The sequence below is a fragment of the Haliotis cracherodii genome, unplaced genomic scaffold (genome assembly GCF_022045235.1).
Source record: "Haliotis cracherodii isolate W230 unplaced genomic scaffold, xgHalCrac1.p SCAF_2, whole genome shotgun sequence".
In the NCBI taxonomy this organism is placed as follows: Eukaryota; Metazoa; Mollusca; class Gastropoda; order Lepetellida; family Haliotidae; genus Haliotis; species Haliotis cracherodii.
The window spans coordinates 57,803,652-57,831,160 of record NW_027266275.1 but is presented as its reverse complement, the minus strand read 5'-3'; the positions used below and the strand labels follow the sequence as shown (position 1 = coordinate 57,831,160).

The 27,509-nt window shown below is 40.8% G+C and overlaps 1 protein-coding gene across 4 annotated transcripts in view; it reads right to left on the bottom strand.

Moving 5' to 3' along the window:
* Positions 1-27,509, bottom strand: part of LOC139468277 (caskin-2-like) — a 231,097-nt gene that overhangs the window by 63,058 nt on the left and 140,530 nt on the right. For 3 of the 4 annotated variants that reach the window (XM_071250143.1, XM_071250144.1, XM_071250146.1), the window contains 3 exons: positions 19,460-19,554; positions 2,301-2,412; positions 1,806-2,006 (listed from right to left, as the gene is read on the bottom strand). In XM_071250143.1, the coding sequence (XP_071106244.1) occupies positions 1,806-2,006; positions 2,301-2,412; positions 19,460-19,554 (408 nt within the window). Of the gene's footprint in view, positions 1-1,805; positions 2,007-2,300; positions 2,413-19,459; positions 19,555-25,823; positions 26,044-27,509 lie in introns of those variants that run through there. The other variant, XM_071250147.1, reaches the window with a different exon arrangement.

The window sequence follows — 27,509 nt, the reverse complement described above, 5'->3', positions numbered from 1 at the left end:
TGTCAGCCATGGTTGACTGTAGGCCAGTGACACAGAGCATTTAGTGAAAACATTCCTATATAAAAGCAGACAAAGTGAAAGGAGAATTTGTAGTGTGCGTATTATCAATGCAGGGATTCAGTCCTACCTTGACAAATGCATCATTCAGAGCCAGTCTGCTGGAAGTATGTTGCCGACAACCATCAAATTGTACATTACAATTCAATCCTGCTGATTTCAAGCCAGTCACAAGGCAGTGCTACTGAACAGTCCTGACATCCTGCCACAAACTACCCCTTTCATTCTTCCCTAATACATTCGTGGCTCCACACATCTATACAAATATATAGTATTTAATATTTAACGGGTCAGATGTGTGAAGCGTGTTTATCCTGTTGATTTCTCAGACAGCAGATGTCTCCTTTGTACTGCATCACGTTGGCTGCAGGTAGTCTACATCTCGTACAACAACTCTTTGTCAGCGTCTAGTCACTACAGCACAGTCCTCCGTGCTCCTGTCCCAACTCAGTCCATACGACTTGTAAACATACATCCTCGCAACAAGTATCCATGCAATAACAAGGACTTCGTTTCTTTGTAATAATCCCCAATTCAGTGTACAACATCCCTGTTTTACATTCTTTTCCATGTCATTAAAACCAAACCCTTTCACCAAAATCTACATTTCAGATGGACGACAATTCAGCATATTTACCTGCCACAAATGTCTGCCCTTTCAAATACCTACAGCAGGTTGTCAAGGTCATTTTCCTTTGCACAAAGTGTCACTTTTAGGGAACAAGGTCAATTTGTTTTTATTTTGTTTAACGCCGCACTGAGCAATATTCCAGCTGTATGACGACGGTCTGTAAATAATTGAGTCTGGACCAGACAATCCAGTGATGGACACCAGGAGCATCGATCCACGCAATTGGGATATAACGACATGCATCAAGCAAGTCTTCGAGCCTGACCACTCGATACCATTAGTTGCCTCTTACGACAAGCATAATAGCCTTTTACAGCAAACATGGGTAGCTGCATGAAGACCTTTTCTAACCCAGATCTTCACGGGTCGATAAAGATAAAAGTAAACACTAGATCTTAACTGTAAATTGGAAAGAGGTAGATCTAGTCCAAGGCTGTTAGACCAGGGGACATTTCAAACCTCCAGCAAATTCACAATAGAACTTTTCATTATTAATCCATCACATATCTGGCCTCTCATAGTCTAGAACCCTACATTCCTTTCCATTACTGTTAGGAACATCTAAATGTATGCAAAGAACATCACCCCACAACTAAGATTCATTAATCCAGACTACCTCTGATGTCTAGTGAACAGAGTGTCTGCGAGGTGAGATGACATTACAAAATGGTACTTGTTGTTACCCTGCCTAGCAAAAAGCATTAAGGGGACTGGTTTACAGTGTCTGAGTAGGGTATCTATGTTAAACTGCTGCATGGTATCTCAGTAGGCTAGCACTATAAAACAAGCATTAGTCCGGACTAGTACAAGCAGCCACATACACACACATGCATGCAAGTCACTATTAAAGTGCAGTAATCTTAAACACGACGTTAAACCCCATTTCACAACACCATTAATTTGTCATTACGGACGATTAGTTTAAACTGACCATATTAACAGGATTTGGGTGAACTAAGAGTGACCATTGATATTGATAAGTTAGACCTACTGAACACTGGACTACTGAAGCTAATGAAGGAACACAGACATGAGTGTGCCCTCGTTACAATTTCAAGCATGTCATCATTCAGACCAACAGTCTCTCAATGTACGTATTGTGCAAGTTCATTCCTACCTCTGTGTGGCGACCTGGCGAGTGTGAGGGGTGATGGAGGGGGTGGGAAGTTGTCGTCAACCCCCAGGCCACTGAAGTGTCCGCCTCCACCATGCTGACTGCTGCCCATGTATCCAGGGCTTCGGTTCAGGAGATCGGGGACCGGCGGCATGTTGATACGCTTCGACTGCTGGCTTATCTGTTGCTGCTGTTTGGCAACCACTGTCAGAAGACCATTTACATGAAGTAATAACAATAATCTTTTCATATAAATATTATTTGTACATAAAGAAAAAAAATATGTCATGTGATAACATCTCATCTGAATAATGATCATTTATATTATTCAAATCTGATTAAAAACTATATTTGTATTAGGATTTTATTGTTATTTTACGATGACATATTTAAGAATATATTTTTAACAGAAGACCTTCAAAAGTAGATCTATGTGAAATATGTAGATACTAAATACAATAATTCAATATTTGGAATATGTTTTTTTTATTTTCTCACCTTGGCTGTCAACAAGAACCACATGGTTGGCAGGGAAGAAGCCTGTTTTTGCCATTCTCCCGCTCTGCACTACGTAACCCTTCCAGATACCATCCGGCTTCTGTTCTAACACCTGTAACACAGGGGAGATAACTCTTACTGCCTTACTGTGGACTCAAATATTTACTGGACCTCCAAGCTTACCGAGGAGATACCATCAGGTGTAGAATGTTGGGATCAGCATAGCATATATCTTTCTAATTGAATTGGTCTATAATGAAATGCAATTTCTCACCATATAAGTGATATTTGTGAAGGAAAGCCATATTCTGAATTAAAGTCATATCTTGTTTGCTTGACTGCTTTATGCCACACACTGCAATATTCCAGCAGTCTGTAAATAATCGAGTCTGGACCAGACAAACTAGTGACTGATATCGAACACATCAATCTATGCAATTGGGATTTGACGCTATCAACTGCGTCACTGAGCCTGACCATCCAATTAAATACAGTTTGCTCTTACACAAAGCACAGGCTGTTGGCGACCTATACTTTTACCCAGTTTGTATGGACCAAGGTCATTAGGGTATGATATTACACTAAGACAGCCAGGTCTATCACACGAAAGTTAGGAGGCCACCTGATGATCATGCCAGTTATAATATACAACCTGTAAATACATTTTTCAAAGAGAAAGCTTAGAACGTAATATGAGCCTCATATGGCACAAGCCGTTTCATTACATCATTAATAGCTACTGCATCAACGGGTCTATAATCCTGTTCCTGAATGCAAAAATCATTCAGCATGGTTGCACATTATGTAGCATTTTTGGAACCCTCACTCCAAGCAGATGATGTTATAAGCTATCAGTATCACAGAACATTTACCCTTATAAACACAACCGATGACACAAGCTTCAGATTCCCCTAACCCCACGGAAAGATAACAACACATCAAAAAAGAGTGCAGTAACCCTTTAAAAAACTCTGCTTGGATGTTGAGCTAAGAAGCAAATCGTCCATCTCAAAACATGCAAGTGATGACACATCCATCTATCATCTACACAAATCATGTACATTTCAAAGAAACATACGACTATCAGATCTAGACGAGAGCCTAGAGCAAGACAAAACCTGAACATTGAAATTCCTAGGTGAACTGTGGGATATAGATGTCAAGTAATTACAGCACCTTCACAGGAACACAGCCCAGCAGTGCAGTGATCACCAAGTCCACAATTGCCCACAAGGAACAAGGAGAAACAGCATGCTGATGTCAGACTTATCAAAGGGCATCCCATCTTTCAATACAGCATGAATGAAGGTTGAGAAAAAAATTATCATAACATTTGAAGGTGCCAAGAACACTAGGCTCATTGTAGCTGGGCATTTAAGTGAATTGCTCCAAGCCTTTCAGATCCCTGTATTTCTGATCTGACAATAGAAGTAACAGATTTCAAAGCATAAAGCATCTAAATATCAAACAAACATTCTAATCAGAGGTTTCCTAGTTTTGTATTATAAACTAAATTTGATATGTTTACAACGCCATCATTAACTATTTTAGAAATATGGACAGGTTTATCTCCATTCTTGATATCTTTTTGAAGTTTGCAAGTTATTGTGTTGTCTGAACTAAATAAATAAAGGATGCTGTATTTCATACTTGAGCATAGGTTTCCTCCAAACATTTTGGCAACATGATCTGACATCCAACTCCCCTCTTGGACATCTGTACCTTCACCTCAAGCCTTGTACACTTCCTCCCCACCTTGTACCTTCCCACTCGCCTGACATACACAGGTGTGGGAATCACCCTAGGGACCTGATCATATCAAAGTCACGGAATAAAAGGATTCATCTTTTGAAATTTGTCTAAAGTACAAACAATCATCAAACAAGATGGGAAATGAAATCAGGTTGCTGAAGCCTGCCCAGTTGCTGTGAGTAGCTCGACAAACACCTGAGGCAGAAATCATGGCTGGCACTCGTGGGCATGCTGGGATCAAAGAGAGGCGTCTTATGAAATATAATCATGCTACTAAACTCTATCATGAAAACACTAATATGCAGTCTCAGGAACCCATAGACTTCTTGGATGTTCTAGGGGATAGAGGTATTTGTGGTAGCAGGTGCATCATGCAAATACTATGTACAAAGACTGTTCACAATAGTGTCAATTATGACATTCTTATACATTCATACCAGTGTTCAAAATTATGTATGAAAGTCAAGAAGTCCTTGTTGTAAACCTAATGTTCCATGTTAAAGATTTAGGAGGTTAATAGATTCAAATACCACAGGAGACCTCAAAGACCTCCTTTATTTCCAATACTGCATAACAAAAAAATAGGTTATAGCCAGCTGTGCACAACAGCGTCAGTTGTGACATACAGTCAAACACAGTTGTCCTGAAGTTGAAGGGACCAACGTAAATAAACTGAGGTTCCGCACAACTTAAGTGATGAATAAAGAAGAAACAAGCAAGCACCAAGTCTTTAGATAACTGTAAGTTCGACAAATCAAGGTTTGACACAACAGTGTTTGACTGTAATAACATTCATAAGAAAAACATAACCTCTAAAATAAGAATACAATGGCACAAGACAATTCTCAGACACACTTTGTGTTCCCCAATCTCTAACCAATCTTAGACAAATATGAAGTAAGGTACTGAATAAATATATACTTTTACATCTGGCCTGGTGTTGGCCAACGGAATGACGTCATGACCTTGTAGCATGTGTTATCGTGTGCCGCTAGTTCTTACATGGAGAAACAAAGCCAGCATCAGGCACTGTGTATATCCTGTGTTCTCCTACCTTAGCTGAGAGATCCTGGTCAATCAATAAGTTGCTGTAGACTGTGGTTATGACGGACCTAGCAGTGTGATGCTATCTATCTCCACTGGTTTCATCTGTCAGACATCAGGCCCATCTGAACCCACCCTCCCTATCTATCCATCTACAGATCTGGACACAAGTGTCTGAAGGAAGACATCTTCCAGATGTTTGAATCATGGATACAGAAATATGGATGAACTATTATCTGATGTGAGTGAGTGAGTGAATGAATGCTGTTTTACATTACATGATACAAAAAGAATTGGCTTCACACCTCAGGTCCATGTGGAGAACAAAACCCGGATCTTCGGTGGGATAACCTAACACTTTAACCACTTGGCTACACAACCACCCCTATCATGAGAAGAGTTGGTAATGCTAATCATCTGCTACTCTGTTTCATGGAGGGAGTAGGGTGTGTGTAACACCAGGGATCTAACTCGGGCTATCTAGATGACCAATACAACAATCTACAATAGAAGAATAACTGTAGGACTAGCAACATTTGTTCATATCTTGAACTCTATTTTGAATGTGGATCTGGTCTACAGGAATTATATTTGATGAAAAATAGGAATAATGGATTTATACCACACTAGATGTTACATCACACTGCCACATATAATTATCAATATCTGACTCATTTAAGAATATATAACTCCCATACTTCAGTGAATGAGTGAGTGAGTTGGGTTTAATCCCGCTTCAAACATTATTTCTGCAGTGTGTCAGCCTTATGATGGAGGAAAACCCAAACTGATGCAGGTGTTTACCACTTTGGTGGTGAATGACAAAGCTAGAAACATAATCAGGCCCTATCTGGATTTGAACCCACGAAAATATGTTCCTAACAAGCCTAAGGGACACAACTCTACACAGTGAACTGCAGGGCCTCAGACAACTCGTTCACCCCTCCTATGCTTTATCACAGTCACGGCTCAATGATTGCTTCATACAACAGGGCTATGAGGGCAACAGAACTGATGCATTTTCCTTCATTACATCACTATTCGAAAGAAAACAGTTTTCAAAATCATGCTATAATAGATCTAAGAATAACCAAACTAAAACCTGTTACCAAGTATACAAAATAATGACTTTGCTTCCATCAGCACTGATTGTCCTGCTTAGTACACTAAAAAGCCCGACAAATATTGACAATAGCGCCATCAAAGCAAGCCACAAAATCATTAAATTTCAACAAACTGCTTACAAGATGAATAAAACCTGTGTGGTGTTGTAGCAAAAAATCAATTAAGTACAAGCTGAAACTTCTATCCAAATAACATCTTTTTGTCAAAATTCTATCATCCAGAATATAGCCTAAGCAACTACTCACAGCTAGTGATAAAAGTTGAAACTGTTTACAATGAGCACAGCCCAACCTGGAAAAGCTTGTGAAGATTCACATGACAATTAAAATAAGCAATGACTGCCTTAATTTTACCTACATACATGTATATCAAATGCATTTTGTATTACATAAAATACTAGCCAAATCAATTGACAGTATGCGTGATCACACGCATACTGTCAATTGATTTGGCTAGTATTTTATGTAATACAAAATGCATTTGATATACATGTATGTAGGTAAAATTTAAGCTGCATGCAGTTCTCGTTACACCTGCAGATCCGTTTTTCTCCGTGACTGCCTGGATCCATTGCATCCAATGTGACAACAGTCAGTCAAAAAACCCACATATACAACAATCAGGTCTGTGAAAGGGCCTCCCAACTCAGATAAATTGCATCATAAAAAGTGACATGGAATGCTAATACCGTCCTCCTGCTGTATATGTCATTATCATGTACATTGCAGAGTGTGGTGTCCCCGCCAACAGGGATCTCAAGACAAATACCTCGTACATTGCTGCATACTTGCAAATTCCACATCAGGTGTCATTCTCACCTGTGAGTGAACAAATGTTGCTTTACACCACAGTATGAAATAGTCCAGATGAAATAATGGCGGCCTGTAAGTAATTGAGTCTGGACCAGACAACCAGTGGATGACAGCATGGACATAGACTATTCCATCGCATCAACACACACTGACAACTACTTCTAATCACACTAAATAGTCCTTAGGAGAGTACCATAGTGATACTGAAAATTTTCATAATTCAAAATCCTACCTTACTCAAGGTCTTTTCTTTTAATTCCTATAATTGCATCTTTTTAAATTAACAAGGGAGGGTGTTTGGAGGTGATTTTCTATAATATGTGCTCACATGGGAATTAATGAACTCCAGAATACAGGATCGGTTGATAAGTTGAAACATTTTTTTTAAATGATGATGCAGCTTTAAAACGTAACTCACTCACTCATCTAGAAATAAACAAAAGAGATATATCCTTGATTCCATTTTTTTAGTAGATCCAACATCACACACTTGAACATACCAGAAGTCAGCATTGAATTTCACCAAACTCAATAAAACAAGAACCCCGTGTCACTTGTCAGTCTCTATTCCGTCATGTCTCAACCAAGCCTCAGAGCTAGTATCGCTCTTCACATCCATATCAATCATATGAGGTATAGACAAGGTAGATCCGGGCTGTAACGACAGCAGATCAGAGATACTCCCCCAGGCTGTACTGCACCAGTGGATGCTACTCCTGGTGACCACATGGGGCCCTTCACGATCCCCGTCTGTCTTTGACCACCGGATCCTGTCTCCGGCATCAAAGATCCATCTCTGCACGCAGAATTCATACCTCCTTGAAAATCATTAGCACCTCTCAAGATGAGACGGTTCCAACGGAGAGGTGTCCTCAACCTACCTCAACACATCAATAACATGTCTATCTCTATTCGTGTATAAAGAAAACTAATAAAACCACTGACTATTCCACTGATATTGCCAACATTGGAATTATGGGGATCAAATCATATTAACAAGTCATTAATAATGTAATAAAAATGTGCATATCTATAATGCACCATATCCACACCCTAAAGCATGTTTAGATTGCTACACTATTGGCTGAACAAAGGCATAGTTTGAACAAGGTCACTTGCCTAATGAGATGGTGTGGGGCATGTATGACCAAAGCCTTAGAAATGCTCAGAAGTCAAGCTGTGATCACAGTCACCCATGCAACTGCTCTGCGCGACCAACGTTGCGTAACTTCACCGAAGTTGTGACTGTAGCCCTGTTCACAGCACCAAGTGCCATGAAATTACGTTATCATTAAGGTGCTTGTGTCATTACTATTATTTATCAGCACCACTATATAAGTGATATCGCATGGCCAATAAACATATGCAGTGTTAGAAAAATAAATGAAAGCAAGGGATCAAAACCCAAATGATACAAACAATATTTGCTTACATGTTACAACATAAAATCTGAAGAAGCCCAGACCTCTCTGAATTTTTAATACTGCAAAAGCAAACAAACTATGTATATACAATTTTTTGCACAACCTCCTTGTATCAAAGCTGCGTTAATCATATTGTATACTTCAAAAGGGATGTAACTAAGGCTTGAGCCATCGACCATCACTCTGTGGCTGCGGTAGCAGGAATTACATAACTGTAACAGTGTATCACAGCTAGGCTGACTTGACATTAAGCAACATGCACTACTACAGGATACACCTTCATCTCTGTGGAATTGGGAGTACAGGAAGAGTAGGTGGAGGAGGCGGGAGCTTTCACATCTGTTCAAAGAACAGAATGAAAGGGTAGGTGGTAGGAAGGGTGGGTTAGAGGAGAAGGGTGGGGCAGCAGGGCAGGGTGGCGCAGCAGGGGAGGGTGGCGCAGCAGGAGGGAGTGGGGTAACAGGGAAGGGTAGGTAACAGGATATCTGCCTAGGTTGAAATATTTGCCTTGTTCTGCAACATGGGAATAGCATGGACAGGTCCACATCTCACAAGCTCCTTGCCTATCCACCTGTGCTAAGGCTGTGCAGGGGCAGGAAGAAGGTGGGTAGTGAAGAGAGCCACAACCGAACATCAGATGTGGGCTAGATGGTACTGCCAGGTGATTGGATGGTGTCAGTGTCTCGCCAGGTCACAAACTTCCCCTTCGCGCCAAACACAGGTGGTGGAGAGTGTGAGGGGAAGGGAAGGTCAGGGTACTACAGGTAGCCCCACCCACACACCCACATGTGGACCCACATGGAACAGACTTAATTATTTACAGGCCACCATCATACAGCAGGAATATTGCGAAGTGTGGTTCAAACACACAAACAAATGGAAGTTGTAAGAGATAACTACAGGACCTTTCACTCAATGATATCTTAAAATTGTGGTGTGTGTGTGTGTGTGTGTGTGTGCGTGCGTGCGTGCGTGCGTGGCGTGCGTGCGTGGGTGGCATGCGTGCGTGGGTGGCGTGCGTGCGTGGGTGGCATGCGTGCATGCGTGCGTGTTAGTTATAATCTAAAGAACAATACCCCGCCCACATGCACGGGATCTGCCATCGATCAGCCCCATTGTTGACACCCAATCCCCATGCTGCCATTAGTTTGTAGCACTAGAGGTTATACTACATAGGACCCATACCTTGGGCAGAGGAAGCAGCTTCCCCATCTCCCTAACTGCACAACCAGAAGAGCAGGTGCTACATCCCCGAGTCTCCCTATTGTGTGCTACAGCAAGGCAGTAGAGGCATTCAAAGCATGGAGATTGACAAGGAATCCACAAAAGCAACATTGGGTTAGTTAGTGACATTACCGACAAAACGGCACAGCCATTCAGGCCTTGTATAACTTTATCGCCATTACAAACTACAACCTACACAATGGCTGCATGATGCCAGATTACCCATCACTCCACAGGAAATCTCTCCCCCATTAAGCCCAGACCTTGTGTATAACATTAAGCTGTCTAGCATGAGATTAGCCACACAATGAAGGCACACATCTCAGTGTTATAGCCTGTAAGTGTATGCCACAAGGACCTTTATCGTAATTGTCTTTCATATATGTCAAAATTATTTCTATTACAGTAGCGCCAGTGTTCCTCACTTGTTTTCATGTTAGTGGTACCAAAATGTCAGTTGTTTCATGATGCTAACAATTTTTATTTTGGGGACATACGTCAGGATTTAGCAAATTTAAAAAATATACAAGAATCATATACTTAACAAAAAATGTTAGGGATCATGATCATTTTGGGGGGACATTTTTATGAAATTGTGTGCTCAGTCTTCGTCACTTAAAAAATATATCCACAAAAATATCCATGATATTTGTGCAGTCTATCTATATAAGACAAAGTGACTGAAGGAGTGGATGCTGTTATACTTCATCTGATTCCTTCATTTATAGACAAACCAATGCCAGTTCCATTTAGTCACAACCATGGACAATTAAACATGTTTGTTTGAACTACACATGTAGAAAAGGAAGCAATCCCTTCACAGTCTTTTCCTGAATGCCCCCAAATTCCCAACATTTCAACGCATTTTTTCACTTAGATGTTTTTACATCGAACACACTTGATTCGTCCCTTCAAAATTCAAATGTATAACAGTCTTTAATTCTGAGCATGTTTGAGTTTGATCAAAGTCGGTAAAATGAAATGAGTGAGTGATTTTGGCTTAAAGCCACTTTTAACATTATTCCAACCCACAATCATAGGTTTCTGGCGTGCCCAAGGGACGCAACTCTGCACAGCGAATTGCGGCGCCTTAGACGACTGGGCCACCCATGCCCCCTGGTAAAATGAAAAAACACAGTGGCTGCTTAATTCATAGTTCTATCCTTCTATTTGCAATAAACCACATCCTTACTAGTCCGAACACTTCAGAGGGCAAAATGGAAACGAAACCACCTGTACGAAATGCCACGTGACTTCAGTCAGGAAAAGGAGTCAGTCAACACTACAGATACTGCATGACATGTTTCAAAGCTTTTACATGATTTCAAAATGTCTATGACATTTCGATTTAACCCACACCTGCACAACATGACCTCAAACACGATAGACAACTCCCAAATACTGTTCCTCCATCAGTGGAACCTTCTTATAAGACCCGTCTTTCGCAAAAACGTTTTCACCACCCATTTGATGGATCAGATGTCATTTTCACAAAGTCAGCAAGCACGGTGTATTTTTTAGTTTTCTAAAACTGCAATGTCTGTTATTTAGGTCTGACAGCACAGCATTTACCTTTTATGAAGGCGCTACATATGTGAGCCATTCTTCACATATACTATTCAAATAGGTTTCTACGCCTCATTGTTGCATTTGAGGTTACCAAGTAAATTACTTGGTAGAGAAAACCACTTCCAGGAATGTTTCCCCCATCTCAGAGCCTATTCTAGGCTGCACAACAAACACACAATGCTACAAGCTTCTTACAATAGTGGCTGGCATCTAACCCAGTGGTAACAGAGCTTGCAGCTCAATCGGAAACAAGTCATCATTTGCTTTCCGAGGAGAAATATACAGCACTCTCAAGAGACATAACAATATGATATACATAACAAAGTTGTCCGCTTTCAAGTCTGATTGTTAACATTGTGCAGCCATGGGCATTGAAGCTGTCAAACTCAGAATTTGATTAATTCATCCGAAATCTACTTCATGTTACAAATTGTTTGTAACAATATAAAAAAAAGTATTGTTCAAAATCGCAGAATATTTTCCAAAGAGTGTAAATCCTTGAATATAGGTTCTGGATTATAGAAAATAATAAAATAAGGCTCTCCAATGTCACTGAAATCAAACATAGGCCATTTTTGAAAAGAGGACAGGTTTAAAATATTACAGTGCTTAGAAGAGCAAACTTTTGACTTTTTTTAAATCTGGACTTAGAAAAACAAATAGTTAGCTTCAAGTACATGTGTGGTCAAGAAAGGCTTTAAAGATTTAGCGGTAGAACTCCCTACTGTCACAATACTGAACTTAATTAGAACATAAACCTGTTTATTTGTAAAATGAAATTAAATATTTTCAACAAGTAAATGTAAATGGATTGAATATTCCCACAATGACCTGCTGAGTTCAAATTCAGTCTGCGTTGAAGAGTCTTCAGGCTACAGATTTAAACATGTTTTGGGGCATCATTTAGAGCACCCATTTAATGCCATAACACACAGGATATCCAAACAGGCAGTCCAACAGACTATTTATGACACTGGATCTGCTGACATGATGAAAGAGTGACAGCAACCTGCAAACGAAGCCTGCCATGTCTTCCTAAGTGTGTAAGTGGGTTAATGTACAAGTTGTATATGCACCTGTACATCTCCTTAACGAGGGGGCCCCGTAAAACAAATCCCCTACAGTGTCGCACATACACAGCCCGGGACACAGCCATCTCAAATACTGACACACTTGTTTACCTTCATCTTCGGAAACCAGCATCCGCAGCCAAACGGATCCATCGTTGCTGTATGTAATGAATGCGTCTGTGTCAGTCACTTCACCATATAATTCACAGTATGGAGATTGATCAGCGCTGGTTTTTCACCTACGCTTCACCACAATTACCTTCCTCAGGCGTCTATTGCAAAATGTCACTTTGTAATAGAATTGTGTTTGGAATTCTCCTATGTATATTTGTCGAGGGATCAACTTGTCAATTTCAATGTTGCAGAAAAGAGCAACAGTGCCATGCGATGTGTCTTGTCAAGTCAAACCCGGATTCATTTAGAGCCTGGACGATGACAGCTCGTTACTTGCCAGCCTTCAAATGAATTGTCCTGCAAACATGGGCTCAAATGGATTTGGAGAACTGTTTAGTGCATTCAACAGTTTGGACATGAGACAATCTCCATGTTCTGTAAAACTGTACTTACACAAAGGTGGACTGAGTGGTGAATGAGTTGGGTTTTACACAGCTTTAAGCAATATTCCAGCCACATCCCTGTGCTTCCCAGAAGAACCGACTCAGTCACTGATGATGTTGTTGTCCTTGCCCACTTACAGAGTTTCTGATCTATTATCCCAAACATAGCATGTCCACTGCTGAGGAAAGATGGAGTTATCACTTGTAGGAAAAGATCATGCTACAGGTTCACAACGATTTCCGATATCAGTTCCTCACATTCAAGTTCATCACAGTAGATACAAGTGAACCACATATACAAACCTATATATAGGTTTATACAATTCAACAAATCTCAGCTTAATACATCTCCATGGCAATGGTAGAATAAAGCTTTGCATTCAAAAGAATTCTTTACTTGAGTTGAAGTAGGGTCACCAAATGTGAAATTCCGAAGTAGGTTTGCGACCTCAGATGCAGGTTTCACTACAAGGGTTGAAATAGGTTTCACAGATTTCACTTGAATAGTAGATACAGGTTTGATCACAATGGTAGATGCACAGATTTCACTTGAATAGTACATACAGGTTTGATCACAATGGTAGATGCACAGATTTCACTTGAATAGTAAATACAGGTTTGATCACAATGGTAGATGCACAGATTTCACTTGAATAGTAAATACAGGTTTGATCACAATGGTAGATGCACAGATTTCACTTGAATAGTAGATACAGGTTTGATCACAATGGTAGATGCACAGATTTCACTTGAATAGTAGATACAGGTTTGATCACAATGGTAGATGCACAGATTTCACTTGAATAGTAAATACAGGTTTGATCACAATGGGAGATGTACAGATTTCACTTGAATAGTAGATACAGGTTTGATCACAATGGGAGATGCACAGATTTCACTAGAATAGTAGATAGTATACAGGTTTGATCACAATGGTAGATGCACAGATTTCACTTGAATAGTAGATACAGGTTTGATCACAATGGTAGATGCACAGATTTCACCTGAAGAGTAGATACAGGTTTCACCAGAACAGCGGACACTAAATCACAACCAATGATGATGCAGACTCATAGGTGAACGTTCGCAAATGTTAATGATGCCGATTTCACAATATCCTAACTTAGGTTTTGATGCTGTGGAGGGTATTGCTACAAATTACTTGTCCCTGCACGGAATTTCCACTGTCCTGGAATTGTGAAATTGAACTTATTGCAGGGAATCACGAGAAGCAATCTTCCTCATGTCGGACATCACAACACCAATTCCAATCTATTTCTATTTTCAATTTGGCCGTCCAGGTAAGTAGATCTGTGATACAGACCTCGTTTTAGCCAATCTCAAAGTCTTCACTTACATGTTGTCAGCAGCAGTGTTACATGTGAAATGAACCATCAATACCACAAAAATCATATCGCTAATTTCAAGTTCCCAATTTATTCCTGCTTAATTTACTGGTAATTACAACAGAACAATAATTTCACCATGAAACAATTTCCGCAAACATTACTGTATTGCCTTCAGGACATTTACATATAATTACGTCCTCACTTGTGTGCAGTTACACACTGGGTTAGTTAATCAACCGTGACATAATCCGGACACATTTGTTGATTTTTCCAGTTCCGCTTACTCAGCAAAACAAATTCACTTCAACAAAGCACCACAATCCATTGAAATCCACAAATCAATTGATATTACATTAGCACTTGCTTCAGGTGTCAGCAATATATTCCAAACCTGCTATAGCACAATCCTCAGTGCAATCCTAGGTGTAGGTTGTTATTTCAGTAATGGCATTTCCTGAGATGACAGTCTTGTCTTGCAACTTGAACTTCCGTGTACTTAGTGGTCTACACTGAAGAAATATGATAAAAAATTCTCACTGCGACAAGTGGCTCCAGCTCTCTGTGGTCATATGAAGCAGCCACAAAAGCGCGATGAAACCAATTTGATCACACACATCTCCGGTGACCAAACAATATGTCTCACACGGGTCCGTCAACATATTCCTCCACACAGTGACAGAATGCTCCGTTATTCGTTGTAAATGTTGACAATACGTAAAATGTAACATTAAATCATCACCAGTCATAACATACTGATGCACATATCTAACAGACTTTCATTTACAGCCGTCTAATATCACAAAAACATTCTTCAATCAAATGATTACCTGCCAATCAAACCCAGAATCAATCCATTGGTAAATAATACAAAGTCAATAACATTTGACGGATAGAATATGTGAACTTGTCAGGACGATGCTACTTGCCGACTGTACCAGGATCCAGACACAAAGTGTCCGTTATAAAGGTCCTCACAGACACGTCAATGAAGTGCACCTTTACGTCTAATCCGAAGGAGTGAGCAGTCAACATCAGTCCAAGACATGTCTACACTTGCTAGGTAGACTCCGAGATGACATTCATTGATTCCTAGAATCAGGTGAAACTTCCAATTTCATCTGGTGTCTCATATATCACTTTTACCTTGATGGAATTAGTAATAAACCCTTCCAGTCATATAAACATATCCACAAGTCATTTTGTATGTTGTGTTCTCTGCTGTGTATACAGGTGCTACATTATTCATTGGACGTAGACAAATCCAATGTCAATTCCATAGTACCCCGGAAAATCAATAACATTATTCAGTGATTGTCTTAAGAGGCAACCTCATATATTTACCAATAAGGTTGCCCAACAATGTTAACAAAACTCGTTACCTGCACATTCTCAAATTTCACATATCATCAGAAATTGAAGTGTTCATCATATCATGAGCAGAAATTAGTCTTTCACACTGCAATCAACATGTATCTATTACAACGAAATCACAAGTGTCCATTATCTCATAATTAACTACTGTTCATACTTTGAAATCAACAAACGGCTATCATCACTTTGAAATCAACAAGTGTCCTACATTTGAAATTGACAAGTGTCTATTACAAGCGAAAAAAAGAAGTGTCGCTCAATGAGATATCACTGTCCGTCCCTCCACTGAAAGCCAATCATCTACCTGGCCCACTGGGAGCATTCTGAGGTGTCCTGCAGATCCTTGTAACAGACTTGCAACCAGTCATGTGTAATCCTTAGTCTATGAGGGGGTAAGAATTAATAAAAAGGCAAACAAGGTTGTTTGACTTGTCCTGTGATTGCCGGTGGAAACTCAACAAAATGGTATTTGAACTTAAGACGATAGGATGCCGCATTGCCTCGTGCCCCCATCCCGTCATGTTTGACCAGCTACTGTTAAACATTTACCCACGGACCGCCAGTGCACACGAAAAAATCTCTAGTGGACAATCTTCCTTGTTTGTTTTCTCTTGACAGCTGATTATCGACAACTGACTTTTTTCACGTGGAGTTACAAACATTGTGGGTGGTAATTCGCACACAGCATTTACCCCACCGGATGTTGTCCCAGTCTCACCTTGACACACAAGAAGAAAACAAAAGTTTCCTAACGCCACAGATAACCTACCTTTAAAATCCTCTTGTGACCACGTGCAGACTTTAAATTTTGACATGTTTCTCACAGTGTTTTACATTTGATAAGAAGATCTAAGATATAAGAGATAAAAGAATTCCTATGGAAAAGTTGTAAGGTGATAGATTTTACTTTGATCATCTGGTGTTGAAGTTTGTCATTTGTAGACACAGACAGTACAACATAGCCTGGACTTACCACCAAGGTGTGAGGCAGGGGTGTAACCTTTCCCCTTCTCTATTACTGTAACACATGGCTAATCCCTTGTTTGTAAACATTTTCCATCTATGGCAGCAGTATAACATGTTGAAGCCTGTCTGGCCAAAAACTACCGGTAATCCAGGTAAAGTTAACTGATAATGTTAGTTGGGTAAGGTGGGGAAGCAAGAAGCAGTATTTACAGGATGTTTGACACAGATTCAGGAGGGGAGTTGGTATTGTTAAGTCCAAACTGATGCATGTTGTTAACATTTACTGCTTTGCTGCCATCAAACCAATGACGATAATCTGGGATGGGATTTGAACCACTGATTAGTGGAACCTTAAATGGATAAGGGACACGGCAAATGGCAGAGAATTAGACCGGCGTCAGAAATTGGCACTAGTCCTTTAGTCCTTACCCAACTGTCCAATAGTTATCACAAGGACTATCAGAAATGTGCCAGATTTAGGGGTTTGCTATATGTTATCATGAGAAGGACTAGTGAACTGAAACTCTTAGTTTCTACCGCTCTAGTAGGCCTTTCGGCCATCTGAGAGTGACAGACACAACAACCCTTTGAGCTTACACATTCATTATAATTAAATAACAAGCAGCTGGGCTTTATAACAAATTCATTACTTGCAGCTATGTGAAAAAGTTTACTTAATGACACAAACTCACCATGAATCTGAGATGATGCTTTCCTGATTCACTGACCTAGTTAAAAAGTTCAAATTACTGGGCGTATATAGTACACAAAGCCATGTCTGTAATTTACAGCAAAGTACTTCACGATATTTGTGTCATGGCTTGTTTTAATTTCAAGCCCTTTATTGTCCCTGCTAAGGGTGTCCTCGGTAGGTGTATCAGTGACTTTCTTATACCACATTATGTGCAAGATCCTATTAAAATAGGGGTGGGTTGTTTAATTATGACTCCTAAAAATCAGACAACAGACAGACTTGTCTGAGAACAGAAACACAAGAATTCATAAAGAGCTCCCTCATCAGAAAATATTGTACCAAACTCCTTTCTCCCTTGTGTTCAGGAATTAGTTTTCATTGTGGTGACAGTTATAAAGTAATGCCAGCACATCACAGTGAGCTTGCCATCTGTTATACATAAACACATGTTAACTGCTTTCAGTCCCATGCAGTGCGACAAGTGTCTGATTCCACCAGGAAAAAACATCACAGAGAAAAGACATGTTACGTACACAGCCTTGATGCAAAGTTCAGCCATAAATTGTTGTCAAATTTGACAAAAATAAAGAAACAGTTCAAGAAAAATACAATGATATAACATTTTCAAATCCAAATCTTGAATTTCACATCTTTAAAAAAAAAAATAAACTAAACTTGTGGCCCATGGAAGGTGGGTGGTCTTGTGTGCAATGGTCCTGTGTCAGACAAAGCATAGCTCACTTGGTAAATGAGGCATGGCACCGGCTACCATAACCTCTCATAATACTAGCATCAATATTTACCTAATGACAGCTATGAAGAGATGTCCATAAGATAATGGGGCTGTGCCGTAACCCAGATACACCTGAGAAAACTGTTCTCAAGAAAGAACTGACAGTTAAGTGTGGGAACCCAAATGAAACACATGCTCATCATCAGTTCGTATCTGCTTAATTTACTAATCCAGGAACATTAGCTTACAAAAAGTATCCTTTTCTGTTGTAATATTCCACAAAAACTTACCCAATAAGAAAGATACAACATTTTAATGGCTGACAAACACTTTCCATGGGCGTGCTGCTTACATCTGTGTGCAAGAACACTAGCGTAATCATTGGCTTCTAAAAAACTCCCCAACATCAATCTGGAGAAATGGCTCTCGCTGACATTTCAAACTAACCAGTTAAAGAAATCTTTCTGGTAAATGTTCTGCAACCATAAGGTGAGTTGGTTGCTGGTAATTGCAGTTTGGAGATTTGTCAGGCTAATCTGTCTACATCACCGGCCTCCTCCACTTCTGGAAGCATCATGGGGCTCCACTACTGGTGCATCACAGGGCTCCACAACTGGTGGCATCATGGGCCCTGACTACTGGTGGCATCCTATGGCCTCCACTACTGGTGGCATCATGGGGCTCCACAACTGGTGGCATCATGGGGCTCCACAACTGGTGGCATCATGGGGCTCATAACTGGTGGCATCATGGGGCTCCACAACTGGTGGCATCCTATGGCCTCCACTACTGGTGGCATCATGGGCTCCACAACTGGTGGCATCATGGGCCCTGACTACTGGTGGCATCATTGCCTCAATTACTGGTGGCATCATGGCCTCAACTACTGGAGGCAGCATGGCCTCCACTACTGCAGGCATCATGGCCTCCACAACTGGTGGCATCATGGGCCCTGACTACTGGTGGCATCATGGCCTCCACTACTGGTGGCATCATGGCCTCCACTACTGGAGGCGTCATGGCCTCCACAACTGGTGGCATCATGGCCTCCACTACTGGTGGCATCATGGCCTCCACTACTGGTGGCATCATGGGCCCTGACTACTGGTGGCATCATGGGCCCTGACTACTGGAGGCGTCATGGCCTCCACAACTGGTGGCATCATGGCCTCCACTACTGGTGGCATCATGGGGCTCCACAACTGGTGGCATCATGGCCTCCACAACTGGTGGCATCATGGCCTCCACTACTGGTGGCATCATGGCCTCCACTACTGGTGACATCATGGCCTCCACTACTGGAGGCATCATGGCCTCCACTACTGGTGGCATCATGGCCTCCACTACTGGTGGCATCATGGCCTCCACTACTGGTGGCATCATGGCCTGCACTACTGGTGGCATCATGGGCCTCCCCTACTGGTTGCATCATATGGCCTGCTCATCATCTAAAGGTAAGTGATACTCACAGTGATTATGTCCCCTTCTTTGAAGGCCAGGCTCTCTGGGTCATAAATGCTGTGGAAATCCTTTATTGCCCTCGCATGACATGCACAGCTTGCTTCTGAAATATAATAATTGACACGATAATTAATTAAATTCTCTGACCATGGACTACTTTTGAATGATGCTTTGTATGGTTTCTTGGTGTAGAAATGAAACGGTTTTCATCTGCCAACCAAGTACAAAACTCTACAAAGTGATTTCACCTGTAAATGTAAATTCAAATCTTGTCCCAATTGTGACAATTTTTATGTTAACAACGTTCTGCATGTAAACACATTCAAAATACATTCTTCTGGTTGTGGCAATTGGTTCTGTGCATAGTAAACAGGTCACAAGTCAGATAAAATTAAGAAACTCTGGCAGCAGAGATCAGGTGGGTCAGCAACAGAATTCGGCAAGATTGATTCCTGAGAGTTTCTAGGGCTTCGACCCTGCCCAAATTTAATGTGTGGTGACACGTAAGGCAAATGATTATGTTCAAAATATTACCCTGCTCATCCAGCAGCAAATGGGTACCCGGGTGGATAAAATGGTAACATGAATGTAGCATGAATGTAACCCTTCTAGCACCTAAAAGGAAGTTTTGATTGCATACTTCTCAGGGAGCTGAGAACTGAGTCTGAGTGCACGCTGATTATATCTGTTGACCAGGTAATTATTGTGTAGCATACTTTAAGGCAAAGGTACGTCGCAATATAACTGTGAATTTAATATTGCTTTATCTTATACTATACAATTTGAATGCACTCTCATACAAGGCGACGTCTTTGTGTTCAACATGTCCCATAGCCTTGCAGAAGTCTCTAAGGCAATAATCATTAGCTTAAATCATTATTTCTAGGTTATACAAATAATCAGAACAAGCTGTCCCTATAAGAAACTGGCGTCTCTAAGCTGTCCGCTTATCTAGACTTGCCTATTTGAAGATAGCATTACTACACATCCATGGACTTATCTTTCAGTGCACCCTTTGAGCAAGGCTACATGTTCCACTCTGTGTAGTCTTGTGTTTTATGAGTGGCCTTATCATTAAAACTTTCATAAAGGTCAAATTGATAAGCAGTTTCCAAAAAATAATTTTGTCAGGTGTAATTTCAACAAATCCATTTCAAGTAATGCATCTTTGCAAAAGACACACTATCAATGTCAGCAAGCAGACACAACCTACATGGATCAACATAAACTAATATCATAACAAAAAACAACATGCACGTCGCTGCAATCTGATGTCAGCTACCATAATAAGGAAAGTTGTGCTCCACATAAACAAGACTGACATAAAAATGTATAGTTAATACAAGGATGACATGCAACTCAGTGCCTCCTGTCAAGTGTGCAGAGTGAGTGATTTTATCGCTGCATGTGACTTGTGGCAGGAGTATCACATGGGGCTCCCGCCACACAACATGGGTGTTGTAAGAAAGCGCTGCAAAAACAACCACCTTCTCTACATTCCCACGTCTTTACTCAAAAGAGCAGTTGAAGTTTTCAACATGTTGCTCACGGCACGATTTAGCAACTAGAGCCACAGTCAAGAGCTGGGTACTTAAGGAAATAGATCTCCGCACTGCTGATAGAAAATGAAATAAACACTCCCAAATTGCTCCTCAAAAATTAGTAAAAAAAATACCAGCATATATCCATCTGTTTTCAGTTTGCCTCACCTCAACATTAGTGTTTTTTTCATTTCTGTTTCCTCAACAAATTGCTTTTCATTTTCACCACAGTTGAATGAGTTCTAAACATGTCCTAAGATAATATATATCCTCGTAAGAAGTTATTTGGTTTTTTATTTGTTGTTTAACCCTGCCCTGTAATACTGCAGCTATATGACAGAGTCTGCCAATACTAAAGTCTGGACCAGACACTCCAGTGACTGACATTATGACCAATGATCCATAGTGACAGGCTATCAACCAAGTCACTAAGTCTAACTATCAAATCGCCTCTTATGACCGGCAACCAGCATAGAAAGTTACCAAGAAGCCCCACTGAGGTGATGAAAGTTGAAGGTAACCCGAGTACAGTACGTCCAATCTATCTGTCTATCTGGCTTATTCTGCACTGACAGTAATTATACAACACAGGTAATACACTTCTCACAGACATACTGATGTCGGTGCAAGCGATATATTCATCAATAATGTTTTTCAAATATGATCCATAATACTTAAGAACTTTGGGAATGCATTCAAACTGAGATGAACCTAGCATTCTTCTGAAAATAGCCCCTAATAATTCCTACATCAGATTCCCTCAATTAGTTTTGTTTTGTCAAGGTTTGTTTTCACTATTTCCATGACGCAAATCCACATGCAAGGGATCTCTGCCACCAAAAATTTGACTCAAGGTTGAAGGATGCAAGAAACATGACAGCATTAAAAAGAAAATTTGAAATTTGAGAATTCAGGCTTTGGCTAGAATTCATTGCCTGGCGTTATCTTTCTCCGATTTCACAAACAGCATACTTTTGAGACCAGTATCGGAGAATTCAATGTGCTTTCTCCCTAGCCTACACTATACATAAGACTAACTGACAGGGAAGAAAAGGGGAGTGTTGGAGAAGCTTGACATAATTATCTCAAAGTGTGTGTTTATCATGAGTTTACTTATGCCCCAGCTGAATTTAAGCCACAAAGATTTTCATCCTCCTGTTGGTTAATCTTCTCGCAGGTGTCATGTAGTATACTCCTCAAAAAAGTTCATGATCATCTGATACTTTCATATTACTAGAGTTAATCTGAAATGGTACCACAGCTAAAAAGTTGTCTCCCCTGAATTAAACAAAGCTGTCTCTGCTTTTTAGCCTTTAGGAATGACCTCATAAGCATCAAGTAAACATTAGTTGTCTTGTATCTCCCTCAAGGACCAGTATATCTAGCCGATAGTCTCCCCTGGCAAGTATCTTGTAAACAAGTGTCAAGCTACCAACAGGTACCTCAGTGTAGATCATGTGTGTGACATATGTGATATGTACATGAGGTGGGAGATATTTCAATTATACCTGATATTTGATACCTGGACCGATCACTCATCACTGATATCCTGACTTCCACACAGGAAAATCTTGGTTAGCCCCTGTGGAGTGAGTGAGTACGGTTTTATGCCGCTTTTAGCAATATTCCAGCAATATCACGGCGGGGGACACCAGAAATGGGCTTCACACATGGTACCCATGTCGGGAATCCAACCCGGGTCTTCGGCGTGAGGAGCGAACGCTTTAACCACTAGGCTACCCGACCGCCCCTTAGCCCCTGTGGACATTACCCTTCTGAAACTGTGCCACTCTGGACAGAAGGTGTGTGCTATCCTACTTGAGAGACAAAGGATCTTTGATACACACACAAGTGTTTGAAATTAAGCATGAAAGTTTAGGAGTCCTCGTCATGACTCCGATGTGTTGAAAGTAACAGATGTAGAGGTCCCTAGAATAAAAAAAACATAGCAGCAAACATTAGGGACCCAAGGACCCAAGGACTCAAGGACTCAAACACTGCATACACATGTCTGGCTATTATGTCAGTTGAACTTAAGACACCAAACTTATCAAAACTTCACACAAATCAAATCTCACTCAGCCATCAATTGCTGAAACAATTATATTTTTGGTAAAAAATGGTCATTCAAATTACATCCTAAAAACCCAGATCAAGTCAAGCTTGAACAGGATCAGTTAGTTCATGAGCCGTAAAACAACTCTGTCACAAAGTTTTCACAAAGTTGACGCAGTCAAAAATCAATTATGGAGCACCTGACAAACATATCCGAATACACACAATGAAATAGACTAACTCGCACCCAACTTGTTAACGTGTGTGACAAGTGTTTGCACTGCCATAATTAAGATGATGGCAAGTGACAAGGCTCAGTTGAGCGTAACTTATTATCATTGTGTTCTGAGAGGGGACCCAGTTCACACGTGTATGTATATTACCCAACAGTGGTGTCTGGACACACATCGGTAGCCACTGAACTATACTTGTTCAACTTGTCAGAAGTGACACTACTGCAGTTTACAACTTTGTACATGCTCGCTCTCAGGGGCCTGGGTTCTCCAATGAGAATGGCTTTTTACAATGCATCTTTGAAGGGGTTGTGATGATAGTTCTTCTGCTTAAATTATAACTTGTCTGAGTACTTCAAACAAGGACATTGAATCCCTTAGGTGTGCCAAATGTCTATCATCATGGGTTTGAATCCTGGACTATATTTCCCTCAATAAAGTGAGTGAGTATCGTTTTACGCCGCTTTTAGCAATATTCCAGCAATATCATGGCGGGGGACACCAGAAATGGGCTTCACACAATGTACCCATGTCGGGAATCGAACCCGGGTCATGAAAGGGCACATTTGCAAGCTTGGTTTCCAACTTATCATCAAACAAACATATTATCAATCATGTTTATTAAGCAGGACAATAAACACAACAAATTAATGAATTATCCTATATGAACTGAAGACAAAAATCTGGACATACAAAGTTCGATGCCCAAACATTCACATCCATCTAACTAGTAGTTATCCAAATGAATCATATTTACATCTGGTTTAAATCCACTGTTAAGACAGAAATAAATCTCATCATAGTCATGCCGACAATTTTGAAGCAGAATAAGAAACTGCTTATCTAATTACTGGAAGAATTCAAACTGTAATCCCATTCTGTTTTCCTGTGGATATGTTGCAGACAAGTAGCATGAGGATGCTATACTACTAGCAGAACAACACATTCCATCCATACCAGCTTCTGTGGCACCCCAGATGTAATTAGAAGTTAACAGTCAGGACATGTGGTTCACTTTCCCTGTACCCTATCCCAGGGCGAAAGTGATGTATATAACATGTCCTTCACGATATATACAATGTGGGTTCTAGTCATTTTTTCTTTTCTTTAAACAAACAGGTGAAAACATCTTAACATATAACAATAGTCACATGAATTAAAGTGTTCACATTAAGGAGGGTCCTGGGATCTTTGAGGTTTGCTCCTATTTGATTCCTGGAATCTGAAGTCTTTACATTTTAACATTGTACAATGACAAAGACCGCCTGACATTCATGCTTTACTTCTAAACCCAACGGGGAATCCAGGTTAGAAGACGTCCCTAGCAAAACTATGCTGGTCAGAAGAGGCCACATATTGGATTGGGTGGTCAGACTTGTTTGATTGAGTGTCTAATCTATATTTAGCCAATAGCCATGCTGGTAGTTTCCTTTTAATCAATGCCAAAATCATTCCACAATCCACACACAAAACTACAAGGCACTTATTAACGAACTTACACAAGTTTCTTGCCATCTATATATACAAGCACATCACCTGTCTTGTGATGCTGCTGCTACTTTAAACAGAATATATATACCCTGTAGGAAGAGATGGTAATATGACTGGTAACCTTATAGCACTTGACAACACAGCTCGGGTTGTATACTCCACAGGGAGCTGAGAATGAAAATCGAGTGTCACTGATCCATTGCCCTAGGTAATAATGTCAGCACTTTGAGCATGCACAACGTAAGTACACACATTATTATTATTATTATCAATATTACACAAGCATCACCCATGGTAATTATGGCTATATATATCCTGCCCCAAACCACCCCCAAGTGGTTGTGATGACATCTCCTGTTTGACCTAGTGACTGTTTACGTCATTCTATGATGGCAAACACATTGTCTGAGTTGGTAGGTACCACATGTTCCTGGTCAGACTGACACAGCTGTAATCCACAACTTGTACTGAGTATCTGACGTTTTACCCACATGACAATCAAACAGAGCGTTTATTACATATGTCATGGATTTTTTAAAACCTACTTTCATCAAATATCAGCTTTCTAAACACTCTTATCTATATTTCTTTTCCCATTTCTGGGTATGGAGTTACTCTATTCACAAGGATAAATTGTCAAGTGAAATGATCACATTTATCTTAAAAGTTGTTGTTTTTTCATGTTCAGACGACAGTCGAAGCTAGCTTCAATTAAACAATTGATAGGAAATGTCAAACAAATATTGATTTGCAATGTCAAAACGCAGTGGGCTATTACATTGGATAACGTGACAAAGTCATCAATATCATGTGCCAGGGAAACATCCATCCCCTTGTGTCTCTCACTATATCTGTCACTGACAACCCTGACTCAGACCATCACCAGGTTGTCAAGGGAACCAACACTGACTTGCCAGTACTAAAACATCATCAGGTATTTCCTAATGAGTCCACCTTATCAAACTTGGCCACAGGTACAACATCCCGTTGAGGGCATCAAGTTTTTTTTACGAGATAAGGGAGTTTTTCCCTCGATAAAACAACCACCTTACCTTGTGAGGTTTGATTGGCTCCCGCACAGTTCACACAGTTTTTGCCGGCCAGGCACTGAGGCAGGCAAAACTTCATCTCGTATCAGATATGGGATATTATCTCACACTGGGGGTAAATCCTCACTGCTTCACCATCTACACAGTATTGTTGTCAGGAGCGACCACTGTGAAATCTACGCCTGCCAATTTCACAAGGCCAGTTTGGCCCCTCTCTGAGAGTTGGGAGGTCAGAAATAGAAGCGAGGTAAAAATACACCACCACAGTTTCCCTCTGCATATCGTCTCGCATATCGTCTCGGATGCTTAGAGATGCACTCTGCACTTCATGGGAACAGTTATGGTTTGGTGTTTATTCTTAGAAATCTGATTTTGAGCTTAGAAATCTGAAATCTTTAAGTTTACTCCAGTGTTTATTTCCGTGGAAAACTAGATTTTAATGAGCTGATTGCTTTCACAGGTGGTTTGTATCCTGGAGGAAAATAAATTTGGTTTCCAGCTTTTTCTCAAGGCCACAAGTGAAAGACATTTTTCTTTTTAAGGGCTGATTGTTTATTTCGAAGCAAACAATACAATGCAGCTCAGCAGGAAATAAGCTGGAGACATTTATCCATATCATATATAGTAGTTAAAATAATTACTGACACAGCAACAAGTGCAGGACAAGTTCCACCCTGTATCACCCACCCTGTATGACCATCACTAACTGACTCTTGGTTCCACCCTGTATCACCCACCCTGTATGACCATCACTAATTGACTCTTGGTTCCACCCTGTATCACCCACCCTGTATGACCATCACTAACTGACTCTTGGTTCCACCCTGTATCACCCACCCTCTATGACCATCACTAACTGACTCTTGGTTCCACCCTGTATCACCCACCCTGTATGACCATCACTAACTGACTCTTGGTTCCACCCTGTATCACCCACCCTGTATGACCATCACTAACTGCCTCTTGGTTCCACCCTGTATCACCCACCCTGTATGACCATCACTAACTGACTCTTGGTTCCACCCTGTATCACCCACCCTGTATGACCATCACTAACTGCCTCTTGCTTCCACCCTGTATCACCCACCCTGTATGACCATCACTAACTGACTCTTGGTTCCACCCTGTATCACCCACCCTGTATGACATCACTAACTGCCTCTTGGTTCCACCCTGTATCACCCACCCTGTATGACCATCACTAACTGACTCTTGTTTCCACCCTGTATCACCCACCCTGTATGACCATCACTAACTGACTCTTGGTTCCACCCTGTATCACCCACCCTATATGACCATTACTAACTGACTCTTGGTTCCACCCTGTATCACCCACCCTGTATGACCATCACTAACTGCCTCCTGGTTCCACCCTGTATCACCCACCCTGTATGACCATCACTAACTGACTCTTGGTTCCACCCTGTATCACCCACCCTGTATGACCATTACTAACTGACTCTTGTTTCCACCCTGTATCACCCACCCCGTATGACCATCACTAACTGACTCTTGGTTGCACCCTGTATCACCCACCCTGTATGACCATCACTAACTGACTCTTGGTTCCACCCTGTATCACCCACCCTCTATGACCATCACTAACTGACTCTTGGTTCCACCCTGTATCACCCACCCTGTATGACCATCACTAACTGACTCTTGTTTCCACCCTGTATCACCCACCCT